The sequence below is a fragment of the Neodiprion fabricii genome, chromosome 3 (assembly GCF_021155785.1).
Source record: "Neodiprion fabricii isolate iyNeoFabr1 chromosome 3, iyNeoFabr1.1, whole genome shotgun sequence".
Lineage (NCBI taxonomy): Eukaryota > Metazoa > Arthropoda > Insecta > Hymenoptera > Diprionidae > Neodiprion > Neodiprion fabricii.
The window spans coordinates 29,921,564-29,938,123 of record NC_060241.1 but is presented as its reverse complement, the minus strand read 5'-3'; the positions used below and the strand labels follow the sequence as shown (position 1 = coordinate 29,938,123).

Below are 16,560 nucleotides of genomic sequence, written 5' to 3'. Positions count from 1 at the left end.
AAAATACTTCCATTTCATGAAAATTGATGACCGTATACACTTGCCTAATCCGACTTGATAATGGATCGTCCAGACGACATGAATAGGCCTAGATAGATAGCTCTACAGTGATTTACATACGAATGAAAATTCTTGGCTGCGCGGTAGGTTGCACTGCTGGGAACCTTCGGTCGGTAGGATAAAAATAATTATGAACAGGGAATAGAGAAAAAAAAATAAAAAATTAAACAAAAAATCAAACGTCAACTCGTAAAGTATCACGATATACGGGGATTGAAATCGGAGCGGGATCTGGGAGATCTGTATCGATGTAGAACAGTGTGGCAGTGGTGCCATGGCACATAACACACAATGACTACTCCTTTTCCTGGTTGCAGCGAACGTCGTTACCTGTACGGTTTATACCGACGTTCGTTCGGGGCGCACTTGATACAGGTAGAACCGTAAATCCAACTATATCTTCAGGTAATTGTATGTGCGAGTAGCATACCCACACCACGTCTCGATATCGGACTCGGACGTGCAAAACACACATATACATGTGGAAAACGTTCAACTGGTACAAATTGCAAGAACAGCTCTCTGCTCCCTGTCGAGGTTATTTATTGAACTCATGGATCAACGGTACCTATTGTATCTTTATATTACTTGAAAACATCGGTGCTGCACGTATGCACCAGCTGTAGACCAGTATTTGCGGGTCAACACACACACGCACACACACGCACACATTCACACGTTATACCGCGCAATTGCGTTCAATATCTTTGCCAGGCATAACGTCTGGCTCGAAATTCGAATCGCTTTGGCAAATCACAATTCAATATCGCAGCCTTAAGTTTCTCCTCCGCTGTCTGCGTTCCGAAGCCACGAATTACATTGATCCCAGAGTATCGCAAATTTTGCCTTCGGGCTGAACGTATCGTTGATGTGCGATTCGCAAACGGAGAACGGATGACTTGTAGATGAGGGTAACACTAGTGTCATTTCCCTACGTAAGTCTCCATTGGCTATAACCACCACTTTCTGTTGCGAATCATAGACATACGCAAAGTCCGCGAATGGATGCGGGCAGCAAACCGACAATCAACCATCAACCGATCAGTTCAGTAAACGTAGTTCGGTATACAGAAAATGTGAGGTTTTTAAGAAAATTTTTTACGGAGTGGTAACTTTCAATTCCTGCGGATTGCGGATCGTTTATTCTCCGTTATTAAACAACACGATGAAATTACGTGCACGATTGTGCGCAAACATCGAATACCGCGAGGGTTGCGCGTTATATAAATGAGACGAAGATTTCTTTCGTCACTTTTTTTTTCGCTTGTAGTATTGTGGTTTTTGTCCGACAGGTGCAAACTTCTCTTTCTCTCTCCTCAAGTCCATGTTGGAGAAAAAAAATTGGTCGAACATTTTGTAAACAGACTCTAATTACAGGCCACGTGAAACCAGTTTGCTAAAAACAGCCTGCCCCACCTATCGCGGAGCAGAGTGTGCTACCGAATATATATGAACCGCGTCTCACGTACGCCAGACACCGATCGTTTGGGCCTTGAAGCGTCACGAAACCTGCAGCGAAGGAAAAGAAAAGACCGATCGAAATAACTTGGAAATTACTGAAGAGTTTGTACAGCAAATGTCGTACCGTAGGGGCCGGTAAAAATAATGATACTAGTAACGATCATCGACATGGATATTGTGTGAAACAAATTAATGACTCGTAAATGACAAGGCTGAACGTGAGAGGATCGGTTCTAACCTGCTTGGCGTGTGTAAGGGTTAATTCTTAAGCCCCGACCTGTCAACCTGAATCAGGAGATAATGTTTCGATACACCAAAGCCCAAAAACGATCCACCTCAACAAAGGGCCCAGGGTATCTGTCACCCATCGTATATGACGAATGGGCCATGCCAGGGGCGCCAGATGTAAACATCTCCATTACGTTGCACCTCTTCGTCTCTTGGTCACGTTCACGCCCACGCGCATTCTCAACGTGTCCATATGGCCTCCTTGGTTCGATTATACCTCTACACAATATCCCTTTTCGACTGATAAATTCGAACCAACCACACAGCAAGGCCCCGACTAATCGTAACTGTTTTTCCACAATATCGTTTGGAAATATACTGTTCCAACTTCAGCGGTCACCATTATTAAAGGTCTGGTGGTCGTCGATCGCAACGATTACCCGCAGCTTGTAGTTATGTGGTGACAAGAATTGTGGGAATCGACACGACGATCCGATGCCAATAACCATCGAACTTCTGCCGATAGTCGGTTTATGGTTTTCCATGGTAAGATCCTCGACACTTGCCAACGATCCATTCATTCATTTGCAAGCTCACGTTGAACGGTATGAACCTACAGATATTTTCTTCTTTTCTGAGACAATTATAGCCTCTATGAGAGGCGATCAGTTTCCGGGAAAATCGGGGGTGTAGATCTCCCGAAGTCTCCGAGAAACGGGCATCCGGTGCTCGTTTTCTTCCATTTCTCTTGAGTCTGCAGTGGATCGTCGAGCGAAGCGGCGAAGCGAAGCGAAGACGGACTAGTTCCGTTGTCCGGATCTCTGTTGTGCGGCGGGGGGGGAGTCGAAGCCCCGACGACGTAAGACGCTTGCAGCTTCGTTCTTACTACCCGTCGGCTCCGACGTGCCAAGGTCACTCGAGACGGCGGGCAGTTAGACGGACGGCCGGTATTCTTAGCTTTGGATCCGTTGATGGGTTCCCCGTTGACCCGTGGGCTACGCAGTCAATTATAATCAGGAATCGAGGCGATTAGTTTGGGGTTTATATATTCTTCACCCGCGGCTACACGATGAACAAAAACAAATTCTCGTAGAGCTGGTATAAGAGCGCCGCGATTAAAAAAAGGGTTCTATAGATGAAAAGCTATCTCAAGTTATCGGCTGACAATTATACATGTGCACCTATAGAGTTCAGTGAAGAAGGTAAACGGTACCCTTTCGACAGCACGGTATGGATGCGCATTCCAAGATACATAGCATCACGTTGGTTTTACCTGTACAACATCAATTAACGGATTTTCCATCACACCTTCGGTACAGCTTGTATAACGTGGTCGTGAATCGAATAAAAAGCCAGAAACGTCGTCGAGTTGCAGTTGAAAAAATGCTTCCGCATATTAGGCATTTCGTTTTGCGAGTAAACGAAGAACGATGTTTTCTCAACGGGTCGTAGAAATGACTCGTTGCAGAGTGTTTCAATAAATCAGCCGAATGAAAACGATGACTAAATCCATTTACGTCCCTTTTCTCCATTGTCCATATCCACCAGCGTGACTCGAAGATAAGTGCCAATCCCCACAATTCTGAGCACATCTCAAGCCTGAAGTACTGCAATCAAACCACCGTTCAAACGTTGATCGTGACTGCGCGAGTTTGATTTTTCCCCTCGACCACCCTCAAGGATGAACAGAGACGAGTGTTCCGCGTGAATTTTATCGACTCGGCTTCGATCACGAAGAATGAATAGAATGCCTCGCTTCACCCCTCCCGGTATCGAGGAAGAAACACTCGGGTATAACGTAATGCGCATCGTCCCGTGGGAGGTGGTTGCACGATTGTCACGCCCTTACGGATCCTCCAGGTGACTAGCATTGCACTCGATGGAGTGACTGGCAGCGTGTTTGATTGACAGGTTGAAACGGGAGTTTCATACATCGAGCCGTGCCTGCGTGTACGATCAGCCTTTGTGCGAGGTAAAGTACGAGGAGTTACCTGCTCGCGATGATGGCAGACATTTATGCGAGTGAATGTATAGCGAGAGATTCTTTTCAATGGCACGTCCATACACGCGCATCGCAAGAGACGATCGACCCTTTGGCTGGCATACGCGAGCTGTTTATACCGGACACAATAATGGCGACTTGTTTGAATGTGGGAGGCTCAGAGGGGGGACGACTGACGTACGACAAAGCATGCAATGAAATTAGAAGTGTTTTCATCCTCTCGAAATAGAGGCGGTACGGCAGCTCGGTAAGCGTTTGGCCGCTTCGGCTTATCGGCATTCCAGACCAACTGCACCCGATGTTGCACCATCTTTTGACAGGCTGAATTATTTATAAGATTTATGGGATGAGGGTGCTGGGGGCGAATATTACTCTTGATTAAATGCTAAGCTTATAGGTCACGGTAATCAAGTATGAACTTCCCTCACCGCTGTGCTCTCCTGGGCTTACTACCTGGTTCTTGGTCTCTGCCATAATACATTCCTCGGAGTATCTATCTGCAGAAATGTATTTCACGTGAATAGCGGTTCGAACGTTACGTTGAGATCATTACTAATTGCCAATTTCGAGCACACCTTATACGTATAGTCAATTGAGAATTGAGCAGAACTGAATTCATACGAGGGTGCCGTTAGTAATAAGACAATTGATTGTTCATTTCCTGAGGTCTACTGGAACGTTTTCCATTATTTTACCTATTTGACAAGGTCTCCTGACAATTTTTCTCTTAAAAATTACATTTACCGCACCTGAGCGTAAGCACGTTTTTTTTTCAATATAGTGGTGATAATCAAACTACTTTCTCGGAGCATGTATACTATTCTATAAATTAACAGACGTATATATATCATCACAGGTGTATGTACATGAGTAGTACGACTTATAATTGGTGGCAAAAGTGTCCTACTTACAAATTCATTTGTATGTGTGGCAGGTCCCGAGCTTTCATTCTCTGTTTTAATTAACTCCATAATGATTTGCCTAACCACAAGCGCTTAACCTACAGTTATATTTCCTAGTGACACAGAAATAGTATACGGCCCGTAAAAAGCACGGAACGACGTAATCAATTTCAGAAAGAAAAAAAAATTAACCACGACCGATTAATCTGCTTATTTGAAGAAAAATTGAATTATCGGGTCATTTTGCAATCTCAAGATATTTCCCGATACCTTTGATATTTCTATGCATCAGGTATACACAACTTCTTCAAAAAATTTCAAAGAAAATAGTCATTCGCGAGACTAGTTCGTGTATGAAAAATAATTAAAAAATATTGTGACGCGTGTTTTCTTTCGAGTATTCTACGATTTTTCACGTGTAATTAATTTTTTTTTTCCTGTCCGCTGTTTGCTTTGTGGCAAAGTGCCGGAAGGTATGAAAACAATGCCTGGCTTCACGTATTATTCAAATTAGATGCCATGGTACCTGCTGAATAATCCCAACCGTTAGATCGTAGATGTATTTGTATACGACATAGAGATTCCCCAACAAATCTACGAAAATGACACCTTCGGTACTTGTGCAACCGAATCATTCGATTCCATGAGTTGTTCGGAACAATTTGTTCATGCCCAGGTGCGCACTGTTAAAACTGTAAACTAGCGTCGCAAGCTTACTGTAGAATCTCTACAAATTTATAACAAGATTGATGCATTTCGCCACATTTCATTTTTGAATCATACAGAATGCATATGGAATAATTGAATGACAGTTTCATTGTCGGTTCATTGAGGTTCTCGGTGAATGAGATTAGATCAATTAGTACAAAGGCTTCAAGTCGGACATCGTCCACTTATCGAAAACCATACTAGATTAACGAATCAAATTGTCGTTTAGATTTGGTTAAGAATCGTTTTCATCAATTACCAGTTTCCGTCGATCATGTCAACAGCAAACTGATTCTAGAGCAATCTATAGAATTCGGAAACACTATTTCGTCACACAATTTGACCAAAATACATCGCTAACCTTTTTCAATAGATAAAAAAACTAGCAGCAAGTGTACTTTGGTAAATATAGTTTTTATACGCGGTATTGCGATACATGCTTGTTGTATTTACAATACAGTGAATGAGAATAGTTTGTGCCTTGTATTTATATCTGATTACTTAATACCACATGAGCGAGAGATCTATTAAAAGTATACTCGCAGTATAATGATTACCTGCTGAATTGCTCTAATGCGTCTACCATTGATAAAGAAAAGGTTGGCTCTCAACGGGTCTGTTTAGATACACTTTGCGGTAGTCACTAATCACCGTAGCGTGTCAAAAACTACGGCGTTTCAAAGGAGTTAAACCTGCAGTAGCCAGGAGATTAGGCTTTGAATAGTTACGGAAACATACCTTATACACACATATATATATATATACATACACATACTGAGATTAGCGGACCGGTCGTAAGTGATCGTCGGTATTTTATAGCATGGAGATACATACCTTTTACCGCTTAGAAATCGTATACAAACCAACGCACAGGTGTATATACGTATACAGACGATGCCTGTATATACACCCGTATAGCGTAAAACTACGGGTACCGTTAGCACGTTTGAATTGAATAACAATCACGTATAAATTCGAATGTGGGTAACTCGCAATGAGTTCTCAGGAGCTTATAGCGTTTCTCTCCGAACATAATATTATTTACCCGCCTATTCATGCTACGTACTTCCAGACGTGGGTGTGGGTGCACCAGCCTTTACGTACAGGGCACGTATAATGGTACCTCGGAGACTAATCCTGACACGGAGTGTACCTGCCGCGGACACGGTAGCTCCAACGAAACTGCACCATTGAAATTCATCCAGGCGAACGGTTTTGCATGTAACGCATTGTTTTCAGTATACACCGAGTGTCAGGAACCAAGACTACCTAACAGTTGAAATAACGCTTACGTGCATTAACCTATGAATAAGTAAACAACGCCACATGTTTCGTCACCATTATGTACGTACGTACGTCTCTCGCCTCTCGGAGACTCTCGTATCTTTTAAAAGTACTCCTGTTGTCTAACCGTGTGAACAACTGTGATTGAACAAACGTCTCCAGGTTTGTGGAGACCTTATGTTCAAATTACTCTTGAAGTTCGGATTTCTTGCTGTATTGAAATCTTTTTCCCTTCGTAAATTGTACTTTGTCCGACGTTTCCCACAGTGCGAGGAATTGTTCGATACCGTTTACTCTATTGGTCTATTGCGGGAAGAATGCCCGCAATTTTGAAGCCAGCCGCTTGTACTATCTCTGCAACTATTCTAACTATTCTTTACCACGCAAACGACTATACACACGTTATTCTTCACCTTGCTCGGAAAGTTGGCTTCTTGAGTAGCCGGACCATAGAACATCAACAGAGGAATTCTGGAGGAACATTTTTTCCCAAACTTCAATCTCCTCACTAATTCTCTCTCATTTTCGGTCGAGAGTCTTCCCTCGACGATGGTGTCGAATCGTTTTATTTTTTCCAGTCCCCCTCCTCGTCTGGATGCTGGAGTCTAGTGTTACAGATATTTTCTAACGGCTACAGTGGCCATGGTGAAGAGCTGCGGGATGAGTTTAGAAATTCGTGCGTGGTATAACGATGTAATTTTTTACGCCACGAGCTCCGGAGGGGCTCGGCGCATCCGAGATACACGGTAGAAAAACGCGTCACACCTCTACACGTATTCTCGGGACGTCTGAAGGGAAAATAGTAAAAAGATGGACTGAGAACCTACGGAGCCGAGGCCCGAAACTTGAAAAAAAGGTGTTGACTGAACCACGACAACGCTTACGAGTACGTCGACCATCATGCATGTATCTCGAAAACGAAGAACTGCGACGCCTTTACCTCCGGCGGGTGAGGGAAAGTAATGCATGTGTTTTAAAAAAGGAAAAAATTTAATAAGAAATTATCCTCACGTTCGATGGGGTTTGGAACATCCACTTTGAATTCTTTTAAAAAAGAAGTTAATTGATAAGATAAGAATGTATCATTACGATGTTTCACGTAGGTTGTTTGACCAAAAGTCGATACCTCGGATTGATATTATTACGAGATAGTCATAGATTGAATCATCGGCAAATCATTACATATTCATAGGCTTCAAAGATTTATCCAAAAACACAGAATTAGAAATCATTGGTATTGTGAAAATTGGCTTAGGTAACGATGCTTAATTTCGAATCACTTCAAAGTTATTGAAACTCTATATTCATTAGATTTCACTCTACGATGGCTAATTTTATTCGTAAGACTATTGTACACAAATTTACTGAAACAATTTTTTTCATCATGAAGGAACCGCTAAATATACAATTTCACAAATTTGCATCGATATTGATTATGATTTACAAATGGCAATGCTGTGGTACCTGCTGAAAAAAAACTGATCCACTGTCTTCGAGGAAAAAAGTATTATGAATAAAATGAGCATTCTCGGAGTGAAATCAAACGAATCTATTATATTCTTAATAATTTCAAACCGCTTTGAAATGACGGAAGAATACACAAGCTCATTATTTATAATTTAAGTATTTTCTATTTTTGTACCTTTAAAAATATCTTTGTAGCTTAAGTATACAATAATTTGACGAATACTCAATGTACGACTACCTTGTAATGACATTAATAAAAAGCATCGATTTTCGGCGAACAAACCTCCTTAACTCGGTTCGTAACTGAAATTTTGATAGCAAATCCTTGTTCGGCGGTAATGGTTTACAGATGTTGGTGATACAAGCGCAATTTATCAGAGCACAAAACGATGAACTCCGCATCGGTGGTGTGCAAGCATCTTATTAAGACTCGTGCCCCCAAGCTCGGTGCAACGTAGTATTGTCAATCAGCGTTCCCCACTGATCGGTGTGCTTAACTCATTGTTAGCGAGAATTGCATCGATAAATCCTCCTCGCTCGTTATTTCCCATTACGACCGGCTATCAACGATATGCATATATGTATATAAGTATGTTGCAAGTCGTGTGTGTCGACTGGACGTTATTACACGCGTTGCTGCACCGGACCACGCGCTTATAGATCCAGCTCCGCAACATGTTCGTTCGCTTTTTGCTTTTGCCTTTACATGCCGATACCTTTTTGCTATCTCAAACATAACAATGTGTATGCGTGATTTGAGATAAGATGTAATATATATTTGATCGGTTGCGGCTGATGGTTCATTCGCTTCCTTGTGAGAAGGAATTTTTTCATCGCACTCAACAAGGCAATAATTATTCCTCTTATTGAAAAATAATGCGCTAGAACTTCTGTCATGAACTTCGGTGTGTATTGTCTTTTAGACAATTGATGAATATTATTTTTTTTTTCAAGTATTCTCTACAGTAGGTGACGAGAGATCGTCAGGAAACGTTTCAATTTTCAAATAAATAGCAGAAACTTACCTCGCACCTGGAAGTATCCAATATCTCGACTTCAGTGGCAACGTTATCAATAGTGACACTGTGGCGGTAGAGGAAATCTGCAACATAATATATATAATAAGCGAGCGTGCAGGATTCCGCGCTGAGTACACGCAGGTATAACCATTAAAATAAAATAAGAAACAATATAATTCACTGCCCATAATAGATTACCCTCTCAAGTCTTATAACCGATCCTTCGTTTTCTTAGTTATAAATCTTTTAACGCTAAGCAAAGCATCATCGACATTAGGAACTTTATGGTACATGGAAGGGGTTTTAATGGATGAAACGTAATTTCCTTTAGGGATACGCAAGGAGCACGGAACGATGGACGATAACTTTTTACTCGCAGTATGAAGAAGACTTATGGTTATCTATTTGAGCTATTTCGTTGAAGCGGCACTGTCAGTCAGTTGCTCAAGTTATCCGAACAAAACAGTGTATTAACAAAATATGCACGAATGTAAGAGAAATGTGGCTATTGATGGTGCCGCGTGAATTGTCTCTCAAGTTGAATGTCCCAGAGACGTACTTTATATTTCTACATATTATCGGTTTTTGAACCATTCGGATGATTCCGATACACGCGCGTCTTACACCGCGTGCAAGCGCAGGGCGGCGCGCGTGGTTATTAACGAAAATTTAGGTCATCCCATTGCAGCTCGCGTTCACAATGATAGCCGCAAGGTGACACCATTTTTTCCGTTACGCGTTACGTTATGCATCGAGGCTTGAGCATCGGGTAAACGTTAATTACTACCGCGGCCACGCGCTCCGGGGTCATTTCGACCATCCGGAATACGTGGCGTTGATATTCCTATGCATACGAAAATATAACCTTAATTATCCTAATTGGAGCGTAACGCATCTTGTATGAGAATTTTCTCCCCCACCTACCGGACGTTTACAAAGTATTTACCGAAAATAACTGAATGTTAATTACGTATGTATATATATATATAGGTTGGAATGAATTTCTCCGTCGTGTCTCCGAAGCTTTGCTACACGTCGCTATTTTAATGTCGGCAAGTTTTGATCGAGCGATGAAACGACGAGAAGGTAACACAGATGGAAAGAAAGCTAGAAACTCAGTATTGGCAGTGATGACGTATTTTAAGAAGCGGGTAAACTGGCTAAACGAATCGCAAAGAGATGGTTGCAAGTCGATTAAGCTGGCGAAGGCCTTACGACTTAATGCGTGCCCGGGTATGAAGACGGACAGATTATCCATCGGCCGCATCGTAAAAGTAAAGTAGAAGCGAGGTGCATGCAATACGTTTGTATTACACGTTATGTGTAAACGTGGCATCCGAGCGCGACAGTTTGAATCAGCTGCGCTATCACCTCAGCCAGTACGAGTACAGCTCTGCCATTAGATCCGATCTCAGAGTAACTGAACTTTCGCTCCGTAAAGTCGGACTGTGAGGATCGACAATGGAAGGGTCGTTAAAGGAGGAAAATAGAACAACGTTTTACTCAAGTTTAAAAAACTTAAATGCTGTGAGATTTCAAGAAGTTAGCGAGGAGCTCGACAGCCCTTTTCCAATACTTCGTACGCGGTGTTCAAAACCAATGTGAAAAAGCTCTTTTTACTCCAGAGCAAGTAAATTACCGGAGAAAACGCGGCTCCTTTTTACGCCAATCCATTCAATCGCATACTATCGAGCATTTCCTTCGTACTGGGATTGTGTTCATCGTTCGAAGAAAGACGAAAATGAAACAGCATGAAAGGAAAAAGCGAATCAAAAATAATCAGGAGTGCGTTGCCATCTGTCAGCATGATTTCTGCGAAGACAGCAATTGCAGGCAAGAGATGCGCGTTGAATTCCGTTATCGCGTCATAACGAAATTACTGGACTGAACTTGGTTCAGGCACCATACCGCGAATTGTATGGAGATACGAAACCGCGAAGCCCGTCTGCAATGATATTTTAATTCAACTGTCACCGTTATTGCAATCGCGGGGAGAAAGAAAAATAAAAGGTGCAATAAAGATTGCGGCGCGGGTCCTCCGTACAGCATTGGCGTCTCTTCGCCTCGCAGTTTTTCCCTTCAACGGAATCTCTCGCCTATATTTCATTAAATATCGAAGGAGGAAAAATAATTTTGAAAACTCCTCTCTCGTTGACTGTGCAATTTCGCGCTGTGAAATTGCACGGGCAGAAGAGATATCCGTGGGTGACAAGATTTACTCGACATCTGCATAACGCGGCTTCGCACAACGGTGTGGGCGGACAATATGTACGGAAGTAATCCGGATATGCTTAACAAGGTACAAGAAACAAGATCTTCCCTCGTTAGATTAAGATCGCACTTACAGAAACAAGCAAATAAAGACTAGTAGTTATATTATATTACTCTGACCAGTATCCGATATCCGCAGTACGTGCATGCTGCACCAGCCGTGCTGAGATGCATGTGTGTCGCTGCACTTATGCACCTACCTAGGTGTATATCCACGGTCGTTACCTTCGTGAAAGTTTTATTACCAGACAATGGTGGAACACAAGCGTGAGATTTTAAACGGACGACAGGTTGATTCGCAGTAAAATATATCGTTGGCAAAATTTCAATCTCTTGACACGGTTAGAAAGCGATGAATTTCTGGCAAATATAACGCGCACCACTGTCGTTATTCGGATCGATCTCGATACTCGAAGATATGAGGCAACCCGGTGTAGCCGAATTGCCATCAATCGTCGCACAATGCTCTTTAGTTCGACCCAATTAATGACTCCACTGTAACGGTGGAAAGTCAAACGGAAAGGCACAATGGTGCAGCCTAAATAACCGGTAACAAGCATCCTAAGAACTCGGGATCTCTCACCGGGAGGCTGCAAGGAATATGCGGCCAGCAGTGAAGACCACCGATTTAATCGTTTTCTTGATAAGGATCACCCACGTGGGACGCGTCGAAAAACGAAGACCGGTACAAGATTTGCTTTCGAAACAATAGTCATAACGTTTAGGTGGGCGGGATTCTGTTTGAGGTTGAGGGGAAAGAAACAATAAATAAAGAGAATCGTAAGATAATTAAATATAAAATTCGAGGAAGAAGAAGAGAGAAGAAAACAGTCGTGTTTACATCGTATTATAATAGTGTACACATGCAAGCACAATACAGACCGAAGGAAATGTGTAAATTGCGGAGAAAGTGTGGTTTGTCTTGTTCATTTTTCATCCTAGAACTAATATGTAGATATTTCTTGTTTGCCGCGACGACGATAACGAGAAATTACGTGGGTGTAAGCGCGAGGAGAGGTTAAGTACCCGTTTGAAGCGTTTGTTAATCATGTAACGCTATCTTATTATACATATGCGAACGAAATGTTTTCCCGACTAACAAGGCAGTTTCTCACTTGGCATATTACGTCAAACTTGTTGAAAAACAAAAATTCAGATGCAATTTATTCACCCAATGCACGGAGAACGGATCGGAGAGAGGATGCCTTCTCCAAGTACACTACCTGCTGCAGGTACACGTATGTGCAGGGGATTGAAACGCGACGTGATCTTGAACCTTGTAAAGTCGTATACTATACACGGTTGGACATGCGCGAGGTATCGATGCGTCAGAGCCGAGCCACGTTTTACCTAGTCGATCGAGCAAAGGGCATAACTAAAGTTCCTCAAGCGTGATTGAACTATAAAGTATGGTACGGAAAAAAAAGAGCCGGTTATACGATGCGCCCTGCACACCGCTCGTGCGTAATTTGAATTGTACGGTGTGGAGGAAAGTGCAGGAAAATTGCAAAAGTGCGGTGCCAAGCTGGCGTACGCAAATAGATGCAAATACATCCGGATGTCGGATAAGCGAGTTTGCTCGAATAGAGACAACGGAAAGTAAAGTCCAATAATTGGCTGGTTCTTGTCGATCAGTCGTGGACGGCGCGTTCCCAGCGTCCAGATCACAATGCAAACTTCGCTTTCTAAATCATTACCTAGAATTATTCCACGCAATAAGCGGAGATGGGAGAAATTTGCATTGTTAATCGAGATCGAAATAATAGTAGATCTCGGGAGGCTGGTACACGCGGTAACGTGGTTCTGTTACACCGTCTGGGCAGCTGCCTCACTTCCAAAGCCGAAGACGAAAAGATTCGGTCTCGTTTCTCCTGCGCAGCGCGGAGTCGAAGCTTATAGAAGCTGCTCGCGAAACGAAAAACGCAACGTTGATCCCTCCTCGCACCGTAGCAATACGATACGTATTGGAGAATCGTATATCGGCAAAGGATTAGCGAAGCTGCTATAACGATCGATTCTCCAACAAGGAGATTAAACTTTTTCGATCGCGTTGCAATCCTCCGGCAAATACTCAACCGAGAGTCCGGTCAATCGATAAGCAGTTTCTCCACACTCGAATGATTCCAGCCCCCTGGAGCACTCCGCACTGTATGGCGGTCCGAGAGCTGTAATTGCTAGGTCAAGAAAATCCCCGGCCTACGCCTCGGCGAGCTGATCGCTGCACGAAACCACGGGGCGTTGACACCGGGGCTTCTTCCTCACCCTCGACGCTCCCATAGGCATTCCGATTTTTCTCAAAACACTCCGAAGGCGTCCGCATCTACACACCGGAGGTGAAATAATCACGCGCACGCTACGCGGCTGGATGTTTCAGCATCGAGGCAACGCTCAGCGTCGGTTACGGATAGAAACGCGAAGTGGAACTTCGTCGGCGTTGATGTGGAAGCGAAGAATTAAACCCGGTCGAACACTGGCGTCCCGTGGCAAGTCACCCACTGACCCAGAGGCGCAACCAGTTCTTGGACAATTGCAATTACGGATTGACCAATTACTCGGCCGGCTCCCCGATACGAAAAGTTTCTTCCCCAGGATCAGGATCCTCGTTCGTTCACCGAGCTGCGGATCGACTTGGCGTCTGCGGGAGGTGAACATTACGATCGTAAGGTCCCCGCGGAGGCACCAAATGCTCGGGTGAGTTATGAGAGAGATCTGCATTCTGCGGGCTGTTCCTTCCACTTCATTTCTTTCCGCCGTGCCTGCAAACGCCGCAGCACGCCTCTTATTTATTTATTTATTCATTTACTTATTTTTCGTTATCAGCTCCTCCGATCTAAGCCTTTCCGCCGAGAGTTGTTGCTGCTGCTGGTGCTGCCGTTGCACTGCCCGAAGCCTAGTCGATGCTCTCCTCCGCCGTGCGATAGTCAATAAATTATCGCTCGGAAGCCTTGAACCGGAGCTTTCGAACGCGCGCAGACCACGCGGCTCTCTGAAATCTGGTAATCTCACCATTTTATCGTTGTACAGCTTGTTCCGACGCGTGTTCGTGTAACCTGTCAGGCTAATTGAATCGAATTAGTCGTTGCGCGTCATGGGTTACACAATGGGCATCGACGGTACGTGTACACACTCGCAATCGGGATTGAATGGTGAGCAACGTCAGGCCGGTCGAAGACCGTCAGTAGGCCACGGATGAAGCTGAACGGAAGTTCTGATGCCTTCGTGGTAATCGGTATTAACGAGAAGTTGTCAAAGATCCGAACCGCAACGTGGATCCCAGGTTGAAAAATACAATCTAACGCGCACCTACCAGCCTGACATACGAATCCTCGAACCGTGGATTCGTCCGCAGGCGGAGTGACGATGGTGCAAGTGCTTTTATGGAGGAAGAACGGGCCGACATGTCGATGGTAAGGAAACTTGAACCAGACACGAAGACTGGTTAATTGTATATGGAAGCCTGGAGTGAAGTGGACTTAGTGCCGTACGAGGACTATTCTTAGAATTGGTACAACGCAGGAAATCGGAAGACGTAGGTGTTTGTTTTATATCCTCAAGTGGTCAGACCTCGCGTTCCCCAATCTTAATTACGAGTCCGGTAATTCGAAGGGTCGAACGATGCCGTAAGCTAACCTCGAATTATCATCGTAGCTGATCCAAGTTCCGCGAGCGTTTTTTTGGAGAGATATTTATACGCGGGGTATGCGGCACGCCTCCCCCTCCAATGAGCTATATGTAACATGCCCACCAGCTGATGGGTACCCTTAAATTTCGAAGGACCTTGAACCGACACGTATGTATAATAACGCGATATTTCCAACCGGTTGGACGGGAAAAGACTGGCGAAAGAAATGGTTACTATAAATACATTTTTAATCTGAACCAATATTTCTGCAGCTGCAAGTTTAGTCATAAATCAGGTTCCTACACTGTCATTTGCAAATAGTTTATGGTGCCGGGCTCAGAAGGGTCGTGCTGTGCACTAAAGTTTCAACATGCAACTTACAACGCGTGCCTTGTGAATTATAGCAGATGTATAGTATCTTCAATAAAGGATATTACATGCATCACCCGGGGTGTTGCCATTGCGGCGAGTCTGTTTCACCGCTCCCAGTGAAACAACGGTCACGTTATACTCATTCAACTTTGCCACCGCAAGAGCTACGCGCTAGACTCAACAATCATTTTTAGGAAGACAAGACGAAACTCTATGATATAAGATTAAAGGTGCCGCTAATGGGACAGGTAGCTCGACGAAAATAGAATTTCGGGAAAATAAATTTGTGTCGTGAAAAAAAGAATAGAATAAAAAACGAAAACCACTGACTTTTTGACACGCTTATGGTTGAAAGAAATTTCTCATCGATATATTATATATTAGTTAGCGTTGTCGTTCTAACACCTCTCGCCGTGTTTGAAACGGCAGGTGACAATTGTGATGCGCGAAGAGTGTGAAGATTGATTAATTCCGTCTCATATAGATTTGGCACTGCAGCAACGGTTCGTCATCCGAAATGATCGACTATTGATACTGTAAAAGCTGCAACATAAATTCGCAACTAGAACGTCGAATCTTTTTTTTTCACTTTGAATTGGTTCAAAACGATTACCTTTGAATTGAACCGGTTTTAAACCGTTATTATCCACGGTGGAACGAACGGAATGAAAATCATCAACCAGTCTCAAGTATATCGCGAACTTGACAAAGCGCATGATTTTAACATTGTCTAAGCTTCTTCTACAATTTCTTCACAGCTGATCGCCTTAGAACGTTGGAGAAAAATAGCTGGTACTATGTATTTTCACATCCTTGAGCCTATATACGCGCGCTTCAATTTGCTCCATTGTTTCATTATAGGGTGTGTAAGAAGTGGTTGAATATATAAACAATTAGCACTTTGAGAAACACGAATGCACGGCTGCTGCGGGAGTCCCGATCTCACCCTCCATGGGAATTATCTCGAGTCGAGATAATCCAGCAATTACGAACTCGTCGATCTCGGTACTCGTTAATTTAAGTGTAAACTCTAGAATATCTCGAGTTCCCGTCCCACCCACGCTAAGAACTCTTCGAATAGTCGAGAGCATTGTGATACAACCGAACATTGTACACAGAGGCATCAGTATCAAGGCAGTCTAAAATGTCGCAAAAAAAAGCGGC

At 43.4% G+C, this 16,560-nt stretch overlaps 1 protein-coding gene across 1 annotated transcript in view; it reads right to left on the bottom strand.

Moving 5' to 3' along the window:
- The window catches only part of LOC124177815 (ras-related and estrogen-regulated growth inhibitor-like), a 43,632-nt gene that overhangs the window by 18,036 nt on the left and 9,036 nt on the right, over window positions 1-16,560 (bottom strand). Inside the window, exon 3 of the mRNA XM_046560650.1 lies at window positions 9,138-9,214. Coding sequence (XP_046416606.1) covers window positions 9,138-9,214 — 77 coding nt within the window. The remainder of the gene's footprint in view (window positions 1-9,137; window positions 9,215-16,560) is intronic.